The 22116-nt window shown below is 46.2% G+C and overlaps 2 protein-coding genes across 5 annotated transcripts in view; both read left to right on the plus strand.

Annotated features, from left to right (window-relative positions):
* The window catches only part of SCAF8 (SR-related CTD associated factor 8), a 686214-nt gene that overhangs the window by 250463 nt on the left and 413635 nt on the right, over positions 1–22116 (plus strand). For all 4 annotated transcript variants that reach the window (XM_029596704.1, XM_029596703.1, XM_029596702.1 and 1 more), the window contains exon 12: positions 2523–2716. In XM_029596704.1, coding sequence (XP_029452564.1) covers positions 2523–2716 — 194 coding nt within the window. The remainder of the gene's footprint in view (positions 1–2522; positions 2717–22116) is intronic.
* LOC115088435 lies at positions 7551–17169 on the plus strand. Its single transcript, XM_029596705.1, has 2 exons — positions 7551–8588; positions 15294–17169. The coding sequence occupies exons 1-2, from the start codon at positions 7647–7649 to the stop codon at positions 16074–16076; spliced, it is 1725 nt and encodes a 574-aa protein (XP_029452565.1). The 5' UTR covers positions 7551–7646; the 3' UTR covers positions 16077–17169.

Here is a 22116-nt window from a genome sequence, read left to right on the forward strand (position 1 = left end):
CGCCGAGGGCGTGGACGCGCTGGTCCTGCCCTGGCCGCGCCACTGTCTCCTATATGTTTTCCCACCGTGGCCCCTCTTGGGCAAGGTCATCCGCAGGATAGAGGCACACCAAGGGCCGGTGATCCTTGTGGCGCCAGAGTGGCCCCGACGACCGTGGTTCGCGGATCTGCGCAATTAGACGGTGGAGGGTCCCCTTCGTCTCGGTCAGCTGCCACGTCTTCTACGCCAGGGACCAATATTTTTCAAGGAGGCAGATCGCTTCTGTCTTGTGGCCTGGCTTTTGGGAGGTGCGGTTATCCGGAGCCGGTTATTTCAACGCTACTGAAAGCACGTAAGATGTCCACCTCTGTTACCTATGTTCGAGTCTGGAAGGTCTTTGAGGATTGGTGTGGAGCGAATGACATTCTTCCCATGCAGGCCTCAGAGCCACAAGTCCTTTCCTTCTTGCAGGCAGGTTTGGATTTGGGTCTTGCTTACAATTCTCTTCGGGTTCGGGTGGCGGCCTAGGGGCTTTTCTTCGCAGTGGAAATAAGGAGTTTCTGTCCTCTCATCCGGACGTCTCCCGTTTCCTTAAAGGAGTGAAACACTTGAAGCCTCCGATTCGCCCACCTTGTTCGTCGTGGAATCTGAATCTGGTGCTCAGAGTCCTCTGTGGTTCGCCGTTCGAACCTCTAAGCTTGGCTACCATCAAGGACGTCACTCTCAAGGCCATTTTTCTCGTGGCAATCAGTTCAGCAAGATGTATTTCCGAGCTGCAGGCCCTATCCTGTCGTGAACCATACCTTCGTTTCACGCCTGAAGGGGTTTCGCTGAGGATGGTTCCTTTTTTTACCCTAAAGTGGTTTTGGCATTCCACCTCAACCAATCGGTGGAATTACCATCTTTTGCCTCTTCTGAGTCTGGAGACCTGCGTAGACTGGATGTACGGCGGTCTCTGATACGCTATCTGGAGGTGACTAATGATTTTCGGCTCTCCGATCATCTGTTTATCTTCTGGTCCGGACCCCGGAAGGGCAGCATGGCCTCCAAACAATCTATAGCGCGGTCGTTGAAGGGTGCATCATAGCGGCATACCTTGGCGTAGGTAAGTCCCCTCGGCTGGTTGTCAAGGCTCATTCTCTTCGAGCCCAGGCAACATCTTGGGCGGAGAGCTCCTCCGTCTCCACTCAGGAGATTTGTAGGGCGGCCACCTGGAAGTGGATCCATACTTTTTCGAGACATTATCGCCTGGACGTTGGTGCTCCATCGGGCGGTCAGCTTGGAGACAAGGTAATACGAACAGGGCTGTCTGCGGCACACCCGTGATGGGAAAGCTTTGGTACATCCCACCGTCTGGAATGATCCTGGTATGTACAGGGAAAAGAAAATTATTCCTTACCTGCTAATTTTCGTTCCTGTAATACCATGGATCATTCCAGACACCCTCCCTTGGTTTGGGGGTTTGCTTGTGGGGACATCCCTGCCTACCTGTCTTAACAATCTTTTACTCTGTATTTCGAATACTGCGCGTCTTTTTTGTTCACGCACTACTGTTCGCAAGTTCACTGTTCAGAATTTAGTTGCTGTTTATTTGGACAGCAGTTATTTCAATTCCTTCTTTGATTACTTGATTCCTCTGTTTTTAGTCTCTCTCTTTTGGGCTTTGTTAGTCTAGTTACTGAGAGCTGTTACAGGGGAGGCGTGGTTATATGGGTCCTCCCCTGGGAATTTTGTGTTCTGACTCCATCTGCTGGACATGGAACATAACCCTCCGTCTGGAATGATCCATGATATTACAGGAACGAAAATTAGCAGGTAAGGAATAATTTTCTTTCCACAACTCTTCTCCTAGTTCCTCTTCCCCTCATAGCTCCTCACCTCCTCCTCCCTTTCTTTAATTTCCTCTCCCAGCCAGAATCCCCTTTTACATCCAAGTCCCACAGTTCTGTCAGCCCCTCTTCTCACCCTGTTTATAGCTGTTCTTGCTCTCTTTTCCTTTCTGGACCTTCTCTCATCTCCACTGTACCTCAGACAACCTATCTGTCCTGTCCTAGACTGCTGCTGCTCTCTGGTCCTCCGTTGGTTAGACATTCCATAGTCACTGGAAGGTGGGAACAGTAGCCTGGACACTGAAGTGCAGTGCCTGCCTTCCCCAAAACCCATTGGTGAGACCATCCACATCCAGTGGGCTGCAGGGGGAGGCAGGAGCAGTAACTAGAAAACAGAAGAACTTCCTTACTGCTTGCCCCATATTCCTGCAGCATGGAGCTCTCAATTTCTGATCCACAGGAGTGCAGGAAATAATACTAGCAATGCTTAAGCACCCACAGTATCCACAGAGCTGGTGCCTATGCTTTCAATATTGCTATCTCCATAGACTTGGCAACTGAATTTTATTCTCCAGGTCATGGGCAAGAGATTTTTCATAAACAGTGAGAATTTGTGCATCTGTTCTGTAGGACCTGCAAAATAATTCTCTAATTATCAAGAAAAATTCCCTTTTATGTTTTTCCTGTATGTAACAAAATTAGTTTCCTTTGTAGATCTCCTAGGAAAAGAAGATCCAGATCACGGTCTGGCTCCAGAAAACGTAAACACAGAAAGCGGTCCCGGTCCCGATCTAGGGAGAGGAAAAGAAAGTCATCCCGGTCCTACTCTAGTGAGAGAAGAGCAAGGGAGAGGGAGAAGGAGAGGCAGAAAAAGGGACTGCCTCCAATAAGATCCAAAACACTGAGTGGTAAGTACTCTTTAGTTATAAATTGCCAACTGATGTTGAAAAATGACTCTTAATGAATCATGCTACTAGTCTGCCTGTTTTTTTCAGCATATTATCTGATAACATGATCTTTATAATTCCGGTCTCCATTGCAAAGGAGCCCAAAAGCTTAAAATGTACTTAAAATGAGTAAGCTAAAAACTACTACTTACATAGGTATCCTTGCTACGTAACATACTTTGTCTAAATTTGTGGAACAGCAGTTATTATTTGACTTTTTTTGGTCATGCGGAGTTGTGAGAACTGCATTGGTCCTGGAGAAGACAGGATTATTTGCAGGCTAGATTTTTCATTTTCTTTTCATTATGGTTAAAGATTTCAAAAACTTATGTGCATTATTTTTGGATAATCTTTAGGTTGATACAATAAATTGTCTCTTCACCTGCAAGCATTTCTGTTTTTCAGTTTTCTGTAAAGAAATCTGCAATCTTAGAGCCCCTGTGTGTCTGCATTGGTCACTGTTTCCAGCCCTCTGCTTCACAGGAATGTTTGACTTGGGAATGTGCAAACTCCCCAGAGCTCATTTTAATGGACAAGAAGGAAACAATCTGTCTAAAACAGTGAGGTCAGGCAAATGGCTTTCAATGCTATATTACACACCAGGACTCAAGTCCTCTGTATCCACTAGATCAATGAATAATGTACACTATCCACTTGTATGGCTGCCACTAGTATGACTATAGTGATAAATGGTATATGTCATCTTTTGGTAGTTTTAGTGGTTCCATTGCTACTGCAGTTACTGTGATAGTGATTGAAACAGCATGCCGTAATCTAGAAAAGAGGTGCAGAAATGGCTTAAAGAGCAGAGGGAGGCAAGGTCAAGTTGGATCAGTTACATAGTGGGAGGATAAAATGCTTGAGGTTTGGTGGGGAAAGGTGTTCCTGAAGAAGAAACAAAAGAATCCTTTCGTTTTGTCTTTCACATGATCAAACTATGGGGTGCTTTTACTTAAAGGGTGCTGACATTGACTGTAAACACCGTAAACACTATGTTTATTGCCCATACTAATGGCTGATATTGATGAGATGCAAATGAAGTATGCATTCTAGAGATGCTAAAGTATATGCAACAATATGCAAAAACTTTATACCTTCCTAAACTGTGTGTTTCCCAGGGCTGGATTTAAGATTTTGGTTCCCAGAGGAAGAATGCCATAGTCAGCCCCAGGAAGCTCTACTGGCACATAGCCATAAAACAAGTAGAAGCAGACTCCTCTTTGGCCTGGATTTGTGGCGCTATGGGCAGTTGCCTATGTAGTTTATAGCTAAATCTGGGTTTGGCAGTTGTGCATGTTTGTGGTTTTATTGTACTTTAACTGCTTGTAATAGCATTACACACTTTTGTACATTGGCTCCTATAAGAAAATAATAAGGTACCAAACTCTTTGCTACAATGTTTGAAACCAGAGAGAAAGGCTTGTCTAAAAGTGGGTGATATGGGTTTCATATCCCATATATGTTCTTTATTACATAATATGAAGATGTTCCAATTCAAGGGACACTATGAATAACACGATGCAAGAAAGTTATGTCATTCATTTCAGTGTATGTCATTTTGTCTGGTTTCAGAAAATATTACTTATAATCTGATGGCCTTACTAGTCACTTTTCAGCTACTACTTTCATAAAAGAAAAAGGCAGTGGCTCTCAGCCAATCATAAAGTGGCCTGGGTTCACCCAGTTTTCTCTGCAGTACATTGATTGAAGAGCAAGGCATCAACTCACAAGATATATTTGTTGTAACTAGGCAAAATCTGTTAACCATATTCCCTGTACATACCCGGATCAGTCCAGACAGTGGGTTGAGCCTCCTGTCCAGCAGATGGAGACAGTCCAAAACTGAAAGGGTATCCTATATCAGGACAGAGCCTACCTTGCATCCCTTCAGTATTTCTCTGTCTCCAGCAGATGCAGGCAGCTGAACTTGTGGATCCTTTCCTTCTCTCAATTTCTTTCTACCTGTGAGATTTTTCCTTCGCCTTCTTCTCCTGTGTTGTTGTTCTATCAGATCAAGCAAGTATTACCTTATTTCTATAAAAAAAAAATAAATAAAAAAGATTCAAAACTCCTGAATGGCTGCTGGCACTAACTTTCAAAAAGGAGATAGAGCAGCTTTTAAACTAGAACAAGGGGGAAAGCAGACAGTCACTCAGCAGTGCATGGTTCGGAGAAATGTATCCTTGAAGGATACTAATGAAACAGGAGAGTTAGGGCATCCCAACAGAGAGGTTCCATTAAAAGCAAACATAGTCCATGTGCTTATATGTAAAAAATCACCAAAGCTAATGATTTCCAAATTATCCCTAACAACTGAAAAGCAGATTGTTAATACAAACAAAAAACACACTTTGAAATGTCTGTATGCCAATGCCAGAAGTCTAAGTAGTAAGATGGGAGAGTTAGTGTATAGCAGCAAATGATGAGATTGACATAATTGGCATCACAGAGACCTGGTGGAAGGAGGATAACCAATGGGACAGTGCTATATAGGGTACAAATTATATCGCAATGATAGGGAGAACCTATGAATAATTTATAGGAAGCAGAGAAGAAGTAGGAGTTTACCAGTACGAAACCAGAGAGGGTAAAATAAAAAACAAAACAAGATATTCAAAGAAGTAACAATATTACATAAAACATGGTATTTGAAATGAAATTTGAAATGAAGTTGGCCTTAAAGGCAAAAAACTCATAATAAAAACTTTTTAAAATATATCTGAAGCAAGAAACCGGTGAGGGAGTTGGTTGGACCATTAGATGACTGAGGGGTTAAAGGGGCTCTTTGGGAAGATAGGGCCATTGCAGAAAGATTAAATGAATTCTTTGCTTCCGTGTTTACTAATGAGGATGTTGGGAAGTTACCAGTTCCGGAGATGGTTTTCAGGGGTGATGAGTCAGACGAACTGAACGAAATCACTGTGAAAATGGTGCCGATGGCCCTTTGCCCTTTCCTTGTGACAGGCTATCGGCGCCATTGGCAACCCATGCTGTAGTTACACAATGTGAGGGTTCCATATTAGGAGCTACCACCCAGGAAAAAGATCTAGGCGTCATAGTTGATAATACATTGAAATCGTCGGCTCAGTGTGCTGTGGTAGTAAAAAAAAAATCTAACAGAATGTTAGGAATTATCAGTAAAAGAATGTTGAATAAATCAGAAAATGTCATAATGCCTCTGTATCGTCACCTCGAGTACTGTATACAATTCTTGTCTCTGTATCTCTAAATAATATATGGTTGCTCTGGAGAAGGCATAGAGAAGTTCAACCAAAATGATAAAGGGGATGGAATGGCTCCCCTGTGAGGAAAGGCTGAAGAGGTTAGGGCTGTTCAGCTTGGGGAAGAGACGACTGATTTGGGGGGGGGGGGGGGGGAGATATGATAGATTTCTTTAAAATCATGAGAGGTCTAGTACGGGTAAATGTAATTCAGTTATTTACTCTTTCGGATAACAGAAGTACTAGGGGGCACTCCATTAGGTTAGCAAGTAGCACATTTAAAACTACCATCTCACAAGCATGCGCTGACATAGACAACCAAATTGACGCCTCATCCCCAGACAATGCCTTCTCTACCTGGCTCAATCTTACCCTCAACATTGCTGACAAACATTGCCCTCTGATAACGAAAACTATTAACCCAAACCGTAGAAACAGAAAACCCTGGTATACGCCTGATCTTAGGAATCTGAAAATCCAACTCAGAACAGCTGAGAGGTCATGGCGCAAATATCAATCCCCTGCAACCAAAACTTTATACTACCAGCGAATGCATGAATATAGAAACTCCATCCTCCAGGCTAAACGTAGTTACTATGCTAAAAAGATACATGGTATGCAATACAACCCTAAGGCCCTTTTCACCATGGTGGCGGACCTCACTGCTCCTGCCCCCACGCAACTACCAGCCAATCCCTCTAAAAACCGCTGCAATGAATTAGCTCAATTTTTCAAAAACAAGGTCTCCTCCATCACTGCACAATTCTCACATAATAATGTCAATATCTATCTACCCACCATCAACTCTCCAGTCTCCCTCTCGTCTTTTGACTCTTCATCCTCTCTTGAAGTACAAAACATCCTTAAAAAATTAAAACCATCATCTCATCCTTCCGAAACTATCCCCACTAAACTCCTGCTAGCTATCCCCGAGGTGATTGCCAAACCCCTCTCAAATATCCTTAACTGTTCCCTAGAGCATGGCACAGTCCCTAATGTTCTTAAACAAGCAGTAGTGAAACCACTACTCAAAAAACCTATTCCCTGTACGTACCAGGATCAGTCCAGACTCCTGGGTTTTGCCCCCCCTCTAGCAGATGGAGACAGAAGTTTATAAACAAAAAACTCCGCCTACATATAGGCTGGTGCCACCTACAGTCTGGCAGTATTCTTCTGTCTCCTAGCAGGTGGAGAGGGTGCAAAATCCTACAGTCTGTTGAGGGCCTAGTTTATTAGGTGTTGTAAAAAAAAAAAAAAAAGAGAATAGGACTTTTGTGGTAGGACGGTAGGTGTTTTTTGTTTGTGCTCTGGGAAGGGACCGCAGAGGCTTGCCTGCTGGTCCCAATCCCCGCCTCCCAGGGGAAGGTAGGGTCCTGAGGGGACCGTTCCTCCTGGTAGAGGCCGCCGAGGAGTGGGGGAGCCCCACGTACCGGCTTGATAGGGCTGGGGGTGATACCGGGGGTCCCGGCTCACTCCCCCCAGCCGGATCCGGATCCGAGGTAAGCAGCATATAAAAAAAAAAAAAAAATGTTGTTGTTGGATTTTGTTTTGGTGTGTGTGTGTGTGTGGTGTGCTTGTACCTCGCGTCTGGGGGCTCGGCGATCCGGGGAGGAAAATTCTGTCTTTCTTGCTTTTTTCTCCAATCTCCGCGGCGTTTTTTTTTTTTGCACATGCCTCGGCAGGCTTCGTGTCGGGCCTGCGGGTCCGCGGCAGGGAGGCTGTCGCGCGACAGTCTTTGTTCCGCGTGCGTGGGCGGCGGAGAAGGAGGGTCGGCGGTGCCTTCGGCGTCTCGGCGGGGTAGGCAGGACCGCGAGGTAGCAGCGTTCCCGGAGCGGACGGCTGCGAGTTCGTCAGGGACGGCGGCCATTTTGCCAGCGTTTTCGGCGGGAACGGCGGCCATTTTCTCAGCGCGGGCAGCACAAGTTAGCGCGGGCCGGCAGACCAGCGCACAGGTGCGGGACCCGCCGCGTTTGTCCCCCCAGAGGGTGTCTGGAAGCGAAGAAGGGCCGTTAGGGTCCAGGTCTCCTGGGGATGATTCCCCCGAGGATGGGGAAGAGGAGGAGGGGTCATCGGACTCCTCCTTTAACTCGCGGTTCGTGTTACTTATGCATAAGGCGTTTAAAGCACGCCGCCTGGCTCGGAAGAGAGGTCCGGGGGTCCCCGCTTCTGAGAGCGGAGCGCCAGCGGTCAAGGCCCCAAAATCCAGCACGGGGGGAGGGGGGCTGTCTAGGCCCCGGCCCAGGCCAAGGCCTCTTCGTTCCAGGGGGGCGGAGGGGCCTTCGCTCTCCTCGTCAGAGTCGGAGGCGCTGGCGGATCCGGAGGAGGATCTGGACTGTCCATCCCAGCCCCCGAGGGGGGTTGAGGGGGATGAAGAGCCGGAGCCTAAGGATGCAGGGACACTGCACGCTGCGGATGGGGACGATCCGAAGGTAGTTCGGTTGTTCCATAGGGATGAGCTAGGGCCCCTCATCCCGGAAATCCTGGGGGAACTGGGAATCCCACTTCCCCAGGTAGAATCTCGTCTGGGTCAGACGGATCCGGTTGTCTTGGGCCTCAGGGGTCCCTCGTCGGCGTTTCCACTACATTTCTCGGCATCGGATTTGATGTTAAAGGAGTGGGATACAAGGAGATCACGTGATGTGGTGAGCAGGGAGGACGGCTTCTCTCTAGCTCCTGGGCCCACCTCACATACCGCGTGCCATCCGCGTTTAAAAAAATAAATATCTGGAGTCCCTACCACAGCTACCGCAGAGAACATATGTCCATAGTTAAGTATATGAACAAATTGCAATCGCCGATGACGACCAAAGGAGGGAGAAGGGAGAAGGAAAAAACAAGGATCTCTCCCCCTAAGATGGCGGCAGCTGGCGTTGGGGAGCCTTCTCAAGCAAATGTAGGGCTGACAGTGTCGGATATTAAAGACGCGATTCGGGACGCACTCGATGAAAAACTGAACAAAATCACTACCCAAATTGAGGAGGTCAAGGAGACTTTACTAGAATTGACCCCCCGTATAGAGCATATAGAAAACCGCATATCCAGCGTGGAAGATGAGGCTATAGCCACGGAAAGAAAAATGGCGGACACGGACAAGAAATTAAATCTACTGCAAGCGAAAATTGAAGAGCTCGAGAATAGAGCGAGAAGAGATAACCTTCGATTTCTGGGCTTCCCGGAACATGTGGAGGAAAGACAGCTTTGTACCATATTAGAAAGCTGGCTTCCGGAGTCGCTCCAGTTACCCCACCTGCAAGGCAAGCTCGTGATCGAACGAGCCCATCGGTTGGGAGCGAGAAAACCTGGTCATACCCGCCCACGCCTTGTCATCGCAAAAATACTAAACTCTGCGCATAAGTCCGAAATATGGAGGGCTTCCAGAGGGAAAAGGGAAATAACCTACCAGAGCCAGCCCATTCGTATCTTCCAAGATTTCTCGGCGGGGGTGTCAGAGCTGCGGCGAGGCTTCTCACCCGTCTGTACCAGCTTCCACAACAAAGGAGTGAAGTTCTCGCTCATTTTTCCCGCAAAGCTCCGGGTGTGGCACGCTGAGCAAACCCATCTGTTTGACACCCCGGCCGCGGCTCAGACCTTCTTGGACAAGCTGCAACTCCCCGCCACTAATTAGAAGAACCCCAGAAGGAAGTGTTGGGGGAGACACCGCAAATAGTAAGCATGAACTGGGGACCGATGCATGCTGCGGGAGATTGCGGAGAGCGGACTACTCTGTGGTTGTGGCGTTCCTCATAGTTTGTTTTTGGTCTATACGGTTTGGGGGGCAACGGGAAGGGAGAGAGCAACTCAAATATACAGGCTAACAGCAACTACCTTAACAAAGTCTACTACACATCCAACGCAGTTTCGTTTTCTAATTTTGTTGTTTTGTTGTTATGATGTTTCTTACCAGTCCAGTCGAGACCGGACGCTGCACTCCAGGGACACCTTTGGGCCGGGAGAGGGGCAGCCGGGGAAAAAAAAAAAAAAAAAAAAAAAAAAAAAAAAAACAGCATGAAAACAGGAAGGTGGGAAAACAAAAATGAACAACATGGTACCGCCATTTTGAGGAAGGGCGGAGATGCGGTATGGAGGCCAAGCAGGAGCCCCTCTGGAACCTTTGTTGGCGCGGTCCTTTGGTGCTTCGACACCTGGGCACAGGAGTTGATGGCCTGCATGCGCAAAGCGTCGCCGCTCAATTTTCACATAGATAACGTTGCAGTGCAGGTGACCGGTTTGTGGGGCACGGACGTTAGGGAGCATATCGCCTTCGAAATCCGCTTAAGACGATTCCCAGCTTCCTGCACTGAGGAGTGCGGCTCCCCATGCCATCCATGGCTGGACAAGCGGGGCCTCTACTGGTAAAGATCCGGTACCGGAGTAAAGGAGTGTGGCATGGGAGGACAGACCCTAAGACGGGGAGCCATGCATCGCGGTAACGCGCGGACCGAGCAAGGGAGCTCTTACAGGCGATTGTGACCAATCGACAGGACTGTATGTAGCCTGCCCAGCCCAAAACTGAATGGGATTTGTCTCCTGGAACGAAGGGACGGAGAGAAGGGCCCTCATTAAGGGGGAGACGGCGGGAAAAAAAAAAAAATGGACCCCACTGGAAGGGCACTCCGCTTTGCTCCCTTAACATTTTGTTTATTTTTATATCTATCTATTCCTCCTGGTTACGCTGCCTTGGATTTAATATAGGGACCAGAAAACAATGTTTTCCTTTTTCTGGAGTTGTTTTAATAGAGCGGTGAGGTGGAGACCCAGGACACGTTAGGCGGATCTCTATGCCTCCGGTTTTGTTTGGAGGCGGACAGTTCTATTTCGGTTTAGGGGTTTTTCAGAGGTATGGGGGGGGAGGGTGGAAAGGGGGGGTGGGGGAGGGACATTGGGAGGGGGGGACGCAGGAGAGCTGGAGACTCCTCTGTGTAGAGTTATCACGAAGAAGAGTGGTGGAAAGTTTACTATTTCCTGTATGGTTGTGTGATTGCTATTTTTCTTCTATGCCAACTGAATGGGGGGGTTGGGAGGGATATGGGTGGGAAACAAAGGTTTTTCTTCTCCTTTCCTGGGGACGAAATGGGGACACTCTGGGGCTATGCTATTCTGCTCAACCGATGTGGAGACCGGGCCGGAGAAGTGCGGGGGGGGAGGGTCAGGCTGGGAACCCTCCTCCCATTTTTCTTAAAGGTACACTGTGTTTTAGATTTCTGACTGTCCTATGCTATAAGACATGCTGAATTTAGTATCATGGAATGTTAATGGGTTGGGCACCCCAATCAAGAGAAGTAAAGTACTAAATCGCCTTAAACGACTCCACGCGGACGTTGTGTGTCTGCAAGAGACCCATCTTACAGCGTTAGAGAGTAGCAAACTTCGACGGGAATGGGTCGGACGATGTGAATATGCAGAAGCATGCCGACGTAAAGGAGGAGTGGCTATCTTAATTAATAAGGCGACCAATTTACAAGTGACCCAAGTCTTTCCTGACCCTGAAGGCAGATACATAATACTGTTAGGAGTCTGGGACGGCAAACCAGTCACTATTTGTTCGGTATATGCCCCTAATCTCTACTCGCATAAATTTTTTGTAGACTTAGGTAACCTACTTCAGATCCATGCGCAGGGCACACTGTATGTGGCAGGGGATTTCAACATAGTGCACGATCCCTCACTAGACAAGAGCGCACCTACGCTCGCTCCAACGGGGCAAAGAGCACGAGGAGTGGCCTACCTCTGTCAGCAGCTAGACTTGCTCGATGTGTGGCGGACGCTCCATCCCACGGAGCGTGACTATACCCACATATCTAAGGCCCACGGCACGCACTCGAGAATTGATTACATCCTCGTTTCCCAGAGCGGTTTTTTTGGTGTAAGAAGGGCTGACATAGAAGCACCCTCTATCTCGGACCATACCCCAATATCAGTGGGGCTGCATTCCCAACCCACTGACCATCGCACACGGATTTGGCGATTCCCTGCCTTCCTAAAAGATGACTGCCAGTTCCAACAGTTTCTTAAGGGGAAATGGAAGGAATATGCCCTCCACAATAACATACACACAGACACACCACACCTTTACTGGGAGGCGGCGAAAGCGGTTGTCAGAGGGGAGATCATTTCTTATGTCCATGCCCGAAACCAACAAATTAATCATACGATCTTAGAGCTAGAATCCCTATTGACAGACAGAAAACAGGCCCTGTTGCTCCAAAATACAGATAAAGCTAGAGAGGACTATTACAGTGTCCTGGGCCGCCTAAACACCCTTTTAGAAAAAAGGGCCCAGGCGTACGAATGGAGGAGGCAGCGAGATTTCTTTCGGTTTGGGAATCGATCGGGCCGCCTGCTGGCGAACCTGACAAGAACCCAGCGCCCTAGGTCCTTTGTAGCGAGTTTAGCCAATCCGACGGGGGTGGCCACGGCTAATGCGAAAGAGGTGAGTGAGGTGTTCCGCCAATTTTACAGTCTCCTTTATGCTTCGGAGGCTAGGGGGGAACAAGTTGAGGAGGAGACTTTCTTTCAGAACCTTCCTATGCCGGCCCTCAATGCTTCCCAACGAGATTTCCTAAATCGCCCTGTACAGGAATACGAGATTGAACAAGCTATACACGCAGCGAATACCGGAAAATCCCCAGGCCCCGACGGCCTCTCTTACGAGTTCTATAAAATAATGTCGTCTTTTGTTCTTGCTCCCCTAGCAAAATATTATGCGGCGGGACTAACAACAAGTGCCTTCCCCACTGCCTTTAATGAAGCTCATGTCATAGTCTTACCTAAATCTGGGAAGGATCCTACTAACCCGGCCTCGTACAGACCCATATCGCTACTCAATTGCGATTATAAAATCTTGGCCAAGATTCTTGCCGAACGGTTGAACGTCTTTTTACCCCGACTGATTACTCCGAGCCAAGCTGGCTTTGTTAAGGGCCGTAAGCCAAATGCCAATATGATAAAATTGTTGACGGCTATGACCCTTTGTCAGCAACATGACATCCCTGCTCTTGCCATCAGTTTGGACTCGGAGAAAGCATTCGATCGGGTTGAGTGGAATTACTTATTCTCGGTCTTACAGCGATTTGGCATACAGGGAGATTTTTTGAGATATCTAACTTTGCTGTATTATAAACCCCTTTCTCGTGTTTTTGTTGATGGGTGTCTCTCTGGAGCGGTGGCGGTACAGAGGGGAGTTCGGCAGGGCTGCCCCTTGTCGCCATTGCTTTATATTCTGACCCTCGATCCCCTTCTCAGGAAACTCACGTGCAATCCTTCGGTAGTTGGAGTGGGTGGACCGGGGCATGTGTTCAAGACAGCGGCCTTCGCTGACGATATACTGATATTTATCACCAAACCAGAGTCTTCACTACCGGTAGTATTGGATATACAACGTCAATTTGGTCTTTTTGCGGGACTGAAAGTAAACTATGCGAAATCGGCAGCGCTGGATGTCACAAATACCGTGCGCGCTCGATGGCAGGGGACTTTCCCCTTGCAATGGGCAGAGGGACAGCTTACGTACCTGGGGATTCGTGTCCCCAGCCGAGGCGGGAAACTTTACGGAGCTAATATCAAACCCTTGTTGCAATATACTCTAGACGCGCTGAAAAGATGGACCTTACTCCCTTTGTCTTTGACAGGACGCATACAGCTATATAAAATGATGTTAGTCCCCAAATGGCTGTACTTGTTGCAGATGGCGCCGATTTGGATTACTAAAGCTGATCACAGGGCGATCCAGGTAGCCCTGCGTGCCTTTTTTTGGAAAGGCAGAAAAGCGCGTATACCTTTATCGGTATTGATGAGGCCTGGGGTGGAGGGGGGACTGGGATGCCCGAACTTAGAGTTGTATAACTTAGCATGCTGTCTTCGCCACGTTAGTGATTGGGCGTTGGCTACGTCATCCCTGACCCCGCATTCATGTCTCCTGGAGTGGCTGAATGTCACCTCTCTTAACCCTTTGCTCCAGCTCCCTACGCAGCATGTCCCCCGCACTGTCAGAGAATTGGACTTAGTGAGCTCGTGCAGAAAAGCGTGGGCTTTATTGTGTAAGCTGTGTCTCGCCCCAAGCACACCAACACCCTTGTTAACAATTGTGGGCAATGTGTTATTTCCCCCGGGGAATAGAGGAGGAGTTTTCCAAAGATGGAGAGATCTCGGGGTTATTTATATCTCCGACGTCCTAGACGAGGCGGGGGACAGTATGGTGCCGTTTGCCACCCTCCGGGACCGATACCAGTTGACGGAAGTGGACATTTATGCTTATCAACAATTGGCGCACTACATTCATAAATCACGACCTTTGTTAGTGGAAACCTTGCACACCAAGAGAGTTAGGGAGATACTGTTACAGAAGAGGGGAGGCAAGCCTACAATTTCTGGTTATTATAGAGCGGTAGGGGCATTGAGTGACAGCCAATCCCTCCATTCCTTGTATTTTCAGTGGCAGGGCTGGCCACTTTTCTCACTGTCTTACACTGAATTTGTGCACTGCTTTAAGAATATTTGTGCTGTGGCTGAAAGTGTTTTGTTACGGGAGGTGCAGTATAAGTTTCTCTGGCGCTCTTATATCCCCCCTACAAGGGCTTACAAAATGAAAATTGCGCCATCCCCAGCCTGCCCAAAGTGTCTCCACCTAGAGGGTGGATACCTTCATTGTTTTTGGGATTGTGCTTCCAGCTCCCTATTTTGGAACAAAGTAGCTCGAGCATGCTCTTTTTTTTTGAGAGTGAAGTTACCACCGGATCCAAACCTTTGGTTGTTTGGGATCCCGGCCTCACTCCCCATTACCTTACCTGACCCTGCCCTCCTATTTATTTTGAAGGCAGGAGTGGTGGGGAAACAAGTCATCTTGACAAATTGGCTGAATACCACTGGCCCCAATTATGAACATTGGTTTAGACTAATGACACGGCTTTGTTCTATGGAACATGCCCTACTATCCTATCGGGAGCCCCGGAGAACGGTACTCACCTCTAGCATTTGGAGTGCATTCACAACCCGCTTAGCCCCAGTTACAGGAGTGACCATGGATCCATGGCAACCAGACCAGGATAGAGGCCCGGAAGCGGACGCCTCCTGAGCCGCTAGACTCTGCGCAGACTCGGTCCTCATCAGCCTGTGCCCGAAGGAGTCCATTAGAAGTGACGGTTACCGTTCCCAGGAAAGGAGGTCCCACGACCACCACCAGGACAATAAGGGGGGCGGGGACGGGGGGGGGGGGGGGGGACTGTTCTTCAAGTTGTACAACGGTTGTTATTATTTGTCGAATGATTGATGGTTGTCATTTCAAAATTCAATAAACATATTACAAAAAAAAAAAAAAAAAGGAGTGGGATACTCCGGATTTGGGACTCAAGGTAGCTAAGGCTATGGATAAGTTATATCCACTGCCGGAGGACGTGTTAGAACTTTTGCGCCTGCCAAAACTTGATTCGGCGGTGGCGGCGGTTACCAAAAAGACCACCATCCCGGTAACGGGAGGTACGGCTCTCAAAGATATACAGGATAGGAAGTTAGAGGTTCAACTGAAGCGTATTTTTGAGGTCTCGGCGTTGGGTATCCGGGCCGCGGTTTGTAGTAATTTTTCGTTGCGAGCCGGTTTACGCTGGGCACAGCAGCTGTTGGCGAATGAGTCTCTATCGACGGATGAGGCGAGACAGGCGAGTCGATTGGAGGCGGTCATCGCGTATAGTGCGGACGCCTTTTATGATCTCCTGCGCACTTCGGCACGGACCATGGTCTCTGCGGTAGCGGCGCGGCGACTGTTGTGGCTTCGCCATTGGGCGGCGGATGGTACCTCCAAGGCTAGGTTAGGCTCTCTTCCCTTTAAGGGGAAGTTGCTCTTTGGTAAGGAGTTGGAGGATATCCTGGAATCCTTGGGGGAGAATAAAACGCACCGTTTACCGGAGGATAGATACCGCTTCCGGGGTGCTCCAGCCGCTCGGCCGCGGTTTCGTGGGGGCCGTAGAACTCGTGCAGCGCGAGGATCGAACTCTTCGTTCCGTCACGGTGCGGCCCGCCAACAATCGTACTCGCAGTCCTTTCGTGGGCGTCGATTCGGCCGTCCGGGGGCCAGTCCGGCTGTGCAGGGCAGTAAGCCAGCACAATGAAGTGAGGCCGGTCCGTTCCTCGGTTCCCCCGGTTGGAGGCAGGTTAAGCCGGTTTTACGAGGAATGGACCAAGATTACGTCGGATCAGTGGGTCCTAGAGGTGATAAAACACGGCTACGCGTTAGATTTTTCGCGCCGTCCGGCGCCGAGTTTTCTGGTGTCCCCTTGCGGGTTTTCAGAAAAGCACCGGGCGGTGCGGGAGACTCTGGCGCGCTTGCGCGACCTCGGGGCCGTCGTTCCAGTGCCGACCGGCGAACTCCGACAGGGCCGGTATTCCATTTATTTCGTGGTACCCAAGAAGGAGGGGACTTTTCGTCCCATTCTCGACTTGAAGAGTGTCAACAAGTGCCTAAGGGTTCCGCGTTTTCGCATGGAAACTTTGCGGTCCGTGATCGCGTCGGTCAGAAAAGGAGAATTTATGGCCTCTCTGGACCTCACAGAGGCGTACCTGCACATTGGGATTCGACGGGAGCACCAACGGTTTCTCCGGTTTGCGGTACTGGGGCAACATTACCAGTTTCAAGCGTTGCCATTTGGCCTCGCAACTGCCTCGCGCACGTTCACCAAGATTATGGTGGTGGTGGCGGCGAGACTCCGCCAGGAGGGGCTGTTGGTGCATCCATACTTGGACGATTGGCTGATTCGGGCCAAGTCAAGGACTCTTTGTCAGCTGGCGATTCAGCGGGTGCTTCACCTGTTACGCTCCCTGGGCTGGGTGGTCAACCTGGCCAAGAGTCATCTGGTGCCGTCGCAATCCCTGGAGTATTTGGGGGCGGTGTTCAACACGTGTCAAGGCACGGTGGCCCTAACGCAAGAGCGTATCCTCAAACTACAGGGGCAAATTCGCAGGTTGTTGCGCAAACCGGTCCCAGTGGTCTGGGACTATCTGCAGGTCTTGGGCTCTATGAATTCCACGCTAGAGTTAGTTCCATGGGCGTTTGCGCATATGCGTCCCTTGCAGTCCGCGTTGCTCTCCCGCTGGAGCCCGGTCTCGGAGGAATTTTTCCTCAGCCTGCCATTGACCCAGGACGCCAGAGACAGCTTGCCGTGGTGGCTCTGCCAGGAAAACTTGAGTCGCGGGGTTTCGTTGGAAACTCCGTCTTAAAAAATTAAAACCATCATCTCATCCTTCCGAAACTATCCCCACTAAACTCCTGCTAGCTATCCCCGAGGTGATTGCCAAACCCCTCTCAAATATCCTTAACTGTTCCCTAGAGCATGGCACAGTCCCTAATGTTCTTAAACAAGCAGTAGTGAAACCACTACTCAAAAAACCTAATCTTGACCCCAACACTTTATCTAATTACAGACCTGTCTCTAACTTACCCCTCCTAGCTAAAGTTCTTGAAAAAATTGTCAACTCACGGCTCTCAGATCACCTAGAGCAAAACAAGATTCTCCCATCCACACAACACGGTTTCAGAAAGCACTTAAGTACTGAAACCCTGCTACTTTCTCTACATGATACCCTCATTAGAGGTACAGACGCAGGTTCTTCTTATCTGATTGCCATGCTTGACATCTCAGCGGCATTCGACACAGTCAATCATGATGTCCTCCTTAACATCCTCAGGAGCATCGGGATCACTGGCAATGCCCTTTCCTGGATACGATCGTATCTCCAGGATCGCCTTTTCACAGTATTAGTTGATAACAATGAATCTGACCCCATCAGTCTTCCCCAAGGTGTTCCCCAAGGTTCCTCACTCTCCTCCACCCTCTTTAATTTATACATGCTCCCCCTTACCACCCTCCTCACTAACCTCCACATCAAGCATTTTATTTATGCGGACGATGTGCAACTTATTTTCCCTTTCTCTGACTTTCTCCTTACTGCCCTTCGCAACTGGGAATCCTGTCTCTCAGCCATCAACAAATTACTAAATGACATGCAACTAGCGCTAAACCCCAGCAAGACTGAACTTTTAATTATATCTAACAGGCCACCGCTCCCAGACATCCCACCTGCATACTCTTCCACAAGTTTCCCATCACACGTTCGCAACCTTGGTGTTTTCATTGATAACCATCTTACATTCAAACCTTTCATTAAATCTATCATTAAGGAATGCTATTTTAAGCTCCAAACCATAAAAAAACTCAAACCACTGCTACACTTTTCTGATTTCCGCACTGTACTACAGTCTATCATTTTATCTAAGGTAGACTATTGTAATGCACTCTTTCTAGGCATCCCCGCTACCCATACCAAACCCCTACAACTACTACAAAACGCTGCCGCCAGGATACTATCAAACTCTAAAAAAAGAGATCACATCACCCCTACACTTATCGAACTTCATTGGCTCCCTATACACTCTCGAATTCTCTATAAAGCCTGTTCCATCATCCACAAAAGTCTGTTGAACTCTAACCTGAATTGGATTAACCCCCCACTCCTCCCCCGTACCTCGAATAGACCCACACGTACTGCCCTCCAAGGAACCCTACGTGCACAACCTATCAAATCTTTCAAATTATCATCCACTATAAACAGAGCTTTCTCCCTAGCCGGCCCCTCTATATGGAACTCCCTGCCTCCTGATATACGCCTGGAATCATACACACCCACTTTCAAAAAAAAACTGAAAACATGGCTCTTCCAGCAAGCTTACCACACATCACCTCCCATTACATAAATCCCTACTGATTAAATAAGAAGTGATTCTCCTAGAATCTGATACGCGACTTATGATTTAATTCTCGGATTACGTTGTATGCCTATCGATTTTGTACTTTGACTCAGCTATTTATGTACTTATCTATTGTATATAGTTTTGATGATATGTATATAGTGATTTTGCTGTTCTCAGTTTTATGTAAGGGCCCTGCCCAAAAGTTAACCTGTTTGCAATGTTATATGTAAGGGTTCTGCCCAATGGTTCCTGTTTAATTGTAAACCGATACGATGTGTGAACGGCTATCGGTATAAAAAAGACATTAAATAAATAAATAAATAATTAGAGAAATTTCTTTCTCACTGAGCGCACAAGCTCTGGAATTTGGTGCTAGAGATGTGGTTAGGGCAGTTAGTATAGCTGGATTTAAAAAAGATTTGGATAAGTTCTTGGAGAAATCCATTAATTGCTATTAATTAAATTGACTTAGGGAATAGCCACTTCTATTACTGGCATTAATAGTATGGGATCTACCTAGTATTTGGGTACTTGCCAAGTACTTGTAGCTTCAATTGGCCACTGTTGGAAACAGGATGCTGGGCTTGATGGACCCTTGGTCTGACCCAGTATGGCAATTTCTTATGTCCTTGTGTTATGTTCTTTGGCACACCTGACCAGGTGAGAAGGCACACTGATTGGGAAACCCTGCTGAAAGAGTGTATTTGTGCTTGGTTCCAGAGAATTGTAATCTGTGGCTCTCAGTTGCAATAGCTTGGCTAGACAAAGGACAGGTATGGATTGTGGGATTAGAAAATGTGGAAGTACCCTGAGTATGTGCGAATGAAGACCTTTTGGTACCCTAGCACCATTTGGAGCAAGTTATTTTTAAACTAGAGCCCCCTTGAGCCCCAGAGGGGTAGGAGGTAAGCAGCAAAGAGAAAATAAGAAACCATTAATGCTTAACTAAAAGAAACCACATAATATAAAATGGAAAGTAATTTGTGTCTCAATGTCTGTGGTTTTTAGTGCAGGGAATTAAAGCAAACAGGAAAAAATAAGCGGGTATGTCAGGTAATTAAGCCTCTTAGAATTTGAGGTTGCAAAATACCATTTTTGCCTTTATTTTGAATGCTATTGCTTTACTTTTATATATAGTGTATCATTATGAGTATTGCCATATAATGCCTGAATGCTATTCCTAACATTCACTGACAGTTAATCCTATGGACCCTTGGAGAGTCCTGCTAAGTACTGCTGAGGCCTGCCTGTACTTGCATATATACCCCCCTACACTGGCAACCCCCCACCCACAAGCTATTCCCTGGTGGTTTCTAGTGACACTGAGATCCGCACAACCCAGGAGTTGCGAGGTTAAGAACATAAGAAATATACCCAAAGACCCAATACAGAAATTACTGGGATTATTAATTAGTCCAGGACAAACAGAGCTAACAAACTAAAGAGTTTATTAACAGAAAGCAGGAACAGTGAAAGGAAAAAATATTTAACTTGCAACCAGTAACAAGTAAAATAAGGACAACTCCTGGGCTAGTTCTTTGTGAGTTGTGTTTGAAGAGAGAGTCTGGGCACAAAGTATTAGCAATAGCTCTCTGACCAGGGGGAATGCAGGATTTTACAGTCTCATAGTAAAGATACTGGGATATATTCTTGAGAATAAAACAGAGAATATTATAATGCCTCCATATCATTCCATGGTGCGACCACATCTGGAGTATCATGTGCGGATTTGGACACTGTATCTCAAAAAAGATACAGTAGAATTAGAAAAGGTTCAGAGAAAGTTGAGCAAAATGATAAAAGGGATGAAACAATTCACCTATGAGGAAAGGCTAAAGAGGTAGGAGCTCTTCAGCTTGGAGAAGAGACAGCTGAGGGGAGATATGATAGAAGTCTATAAAATAATGAGCAGAATGGAACGGTTAAACGGTTAAACGCAAATTGGCTGTTTACTCTTTCAAAGAGTGCAAAAATTAAGGGACATGCAATGAAGTTATTGAGTAATACATTTAAAACAAATAGGCGAAAATATTTATTTTTGATTATTTATTTATTTTTGATTATTTATTTATTTTTGATTATTTATTTGTTGGTTTTTTAACCAATATAACAAGTATATCCTGCGATATGAAATTTTACAGAAATAATTTAGAAAACATAATATTATGTAACAATACAACCTATATAAACTTACATATTTCTGATTTTTTAAAGGAAAAATTAGGGAAGCATATTATATCAAAAGCGGTTTATCAAAGTATTATTTAGACAAAAAGGAAAAAGTAAGGTATCCTCCTTGATTTATCTCAAATCGCCATTGTTTCTTTCCCCAGTAGTGCCCTCAATTGCTCTGGATCAAAAAAATGATAATTCTAGCCATTAATTAATTTTAATCATACATTTACAAGGGTATCTAAGTATAAATTGGCCACCTTTCTCAATTACCTCTTTTCTCAATACTTGGAATTTCTTCCTTCATAGCTGAGTTGATCTTACCAGATCTGGATAAATCCAGATCTTTTGGCCGTAATAGGTTTTTAATCTATTACGGAAAAAGAACTTTAGAACATTATCCTTGTCAGTAATAAATGCAAAGGTTACCAGCAAATTACCTCTTTTTTTCTATACATTATTCTTCTTGTGATCTCATGAGAAAATCTGAAATATCAATAGTTGGCTCAGCATTCAAATTTTGATGTTCCAGTTCATTTTTATCTTTAACTATTTGTTCTGAATTTTTCATCTTAGTTGTTGTATTGAGATAAAAAGCATTAACGATTGACATGCATTGTTCAGGGATTTTTTTTTATTCTTTATTAATTTTTCAATAATTTATCAAGATACATCTCTTGACAATAAATCAAATGTATACTTCATAATTTCTGAAGGAAAAAGAAAACAATACAATCCAAATATACATTACCAAGTCCACTATTAAAGAATCCAAGTGGTCATTTACCTTCTTAAAACATATTAACTAACTTCATAGCATTGGCAGGGGTAATATATATATATATATATATATATATATATATATATATATATATATATATATATTATGTGAGGTGACTCAAACTCAGACATTATAAGGCTACAGGAACAAGTATAGATTTTCACATACCCTGCAATTGAGACTTATCAGCAAGAAATTGTATTAACTGCGATGTTAGGAAAACCAAAAATGATTTATCTTTAAACTTAAACATTTACAAAAGTTGCTCCTATTTGTATAACTTGCTGTCTCAACAACAAAAATTTTCTCTTTTTCTGCGATATTTGGAAATATCAGGAAATATCCTCACTTGCATACCCATATATGGTTCTAAACGATGTTTGAAATACAATTTTAAAATCCATTCTTTATCCATCTCCAATGCAAAGTTAACGATTAAAGTAGCCAGCTC

The sequence above is a fragment of the Rhinatrema bivittatum genome, chromosome 3 (assembly GCF_901001135.1).
Source record: "Rhinatrema bivittatum chromosome 3, aRhiBiv1.1, whole genome shotgun sequence".
In the NCBI taxonomy this organism is placed as follows: Eukaryota; Metazoa; Chordata; class Amphibia; order Gymnophiona; family Rhinatrematidae; genus Rhinatrema; species Rhinatrema bivittatum.

Excerpts from the sequence above, each read along its gene's own strand:
- LOC115088435 (XM_029596705.1), top strand. The coding sequence starts at position 7,647 with ATGCCTCGGCAGGCTTCGTGTCGGGCCTGCGGGTCCGCGGCAGGGAGG. Across the intron at positions 8,589-15,293 it reads CATCGGATTTGATGTTAAAG|GAGTGGGATACTCCGGATTT; the intron begins GAGTGGGATACA and ends AAAAAAAAAAAG.